Source organism: Lipotes vexillifer, unplaced genomic scaffold (assembly GCF_000442215.2).
Source record: "Lipotes vexillifer unplaced genomic scaffold, Lipotes_vexillifer_v1.1 scaffold90, whole genome shotgun sequence".
Classification (NCBI taxonomy): Eukaryota; Metazoa; Chordata; class Mammalia; order Artiodactyla; family Lipotidae; genus Lipotes; species Lipotes vexillifer.
The window spans coordinates 4,204,415-4,204,780 of NW_006782310.1; the positions used below are offsets into that span (position 1 = coordinate 4,204,415).

Here is a 366-nt window from a genome sequence, read left to right on the forward strand (position 1 = left end):
CGCTGGCGGTAGGTCTCTGAGCTGTAGTAGCTGCTCCAGTGGCGGCTGGAGACCATATTAGAGGCCTGCCCTCCCTCTTCCACCTTCATCACCAGAATGCAGTCAGGGTCCCCTGAAGTCTGTGGAAGGAGTTTTGATGTCTCTCTCAATTTTGCAGACATTTGGACTAGGAATAGCTCAGAACTGCTAGGCTTTAATCTTCAAGAAGGTGAAACTCTCCTTATGGACACTCCTAAATATGATTAAAGAGACAAGTGGAAACAAGACAGAGACAAATGCTTCTTAGAACAATACAACTAAGATTAGAAACATAAGACTGTACAGAAAGTGCTGCCCTCAATGTTAACATAAGCCATACTTTCAAAG

The 366-nt window shown here is 44.3% G+C and overlaps 1 protein-coding gene across 1 annotated transcript in view; it reads right to left on the reverse strand.

The window, feature by feature from the left end:
• The window catches only part of ZNF396 (zinc finger protein 396), a 21,980-nt gene extending 21,819 nt beyond the window's left edge, over window positions 1–161 (reverse strand). The window contains 1 exon segment of the mRNA XM_007472082.1: window positions 1–161. This exon segment is cut by the window's left edge and continues 25 nt beyond it. Within this exon segment, the coding sequence (XP_007472144.1) occupies window positions 1–161 (161 nt within the window).
• Window positions 162–366: the final 205 nt, after the last annotated feature.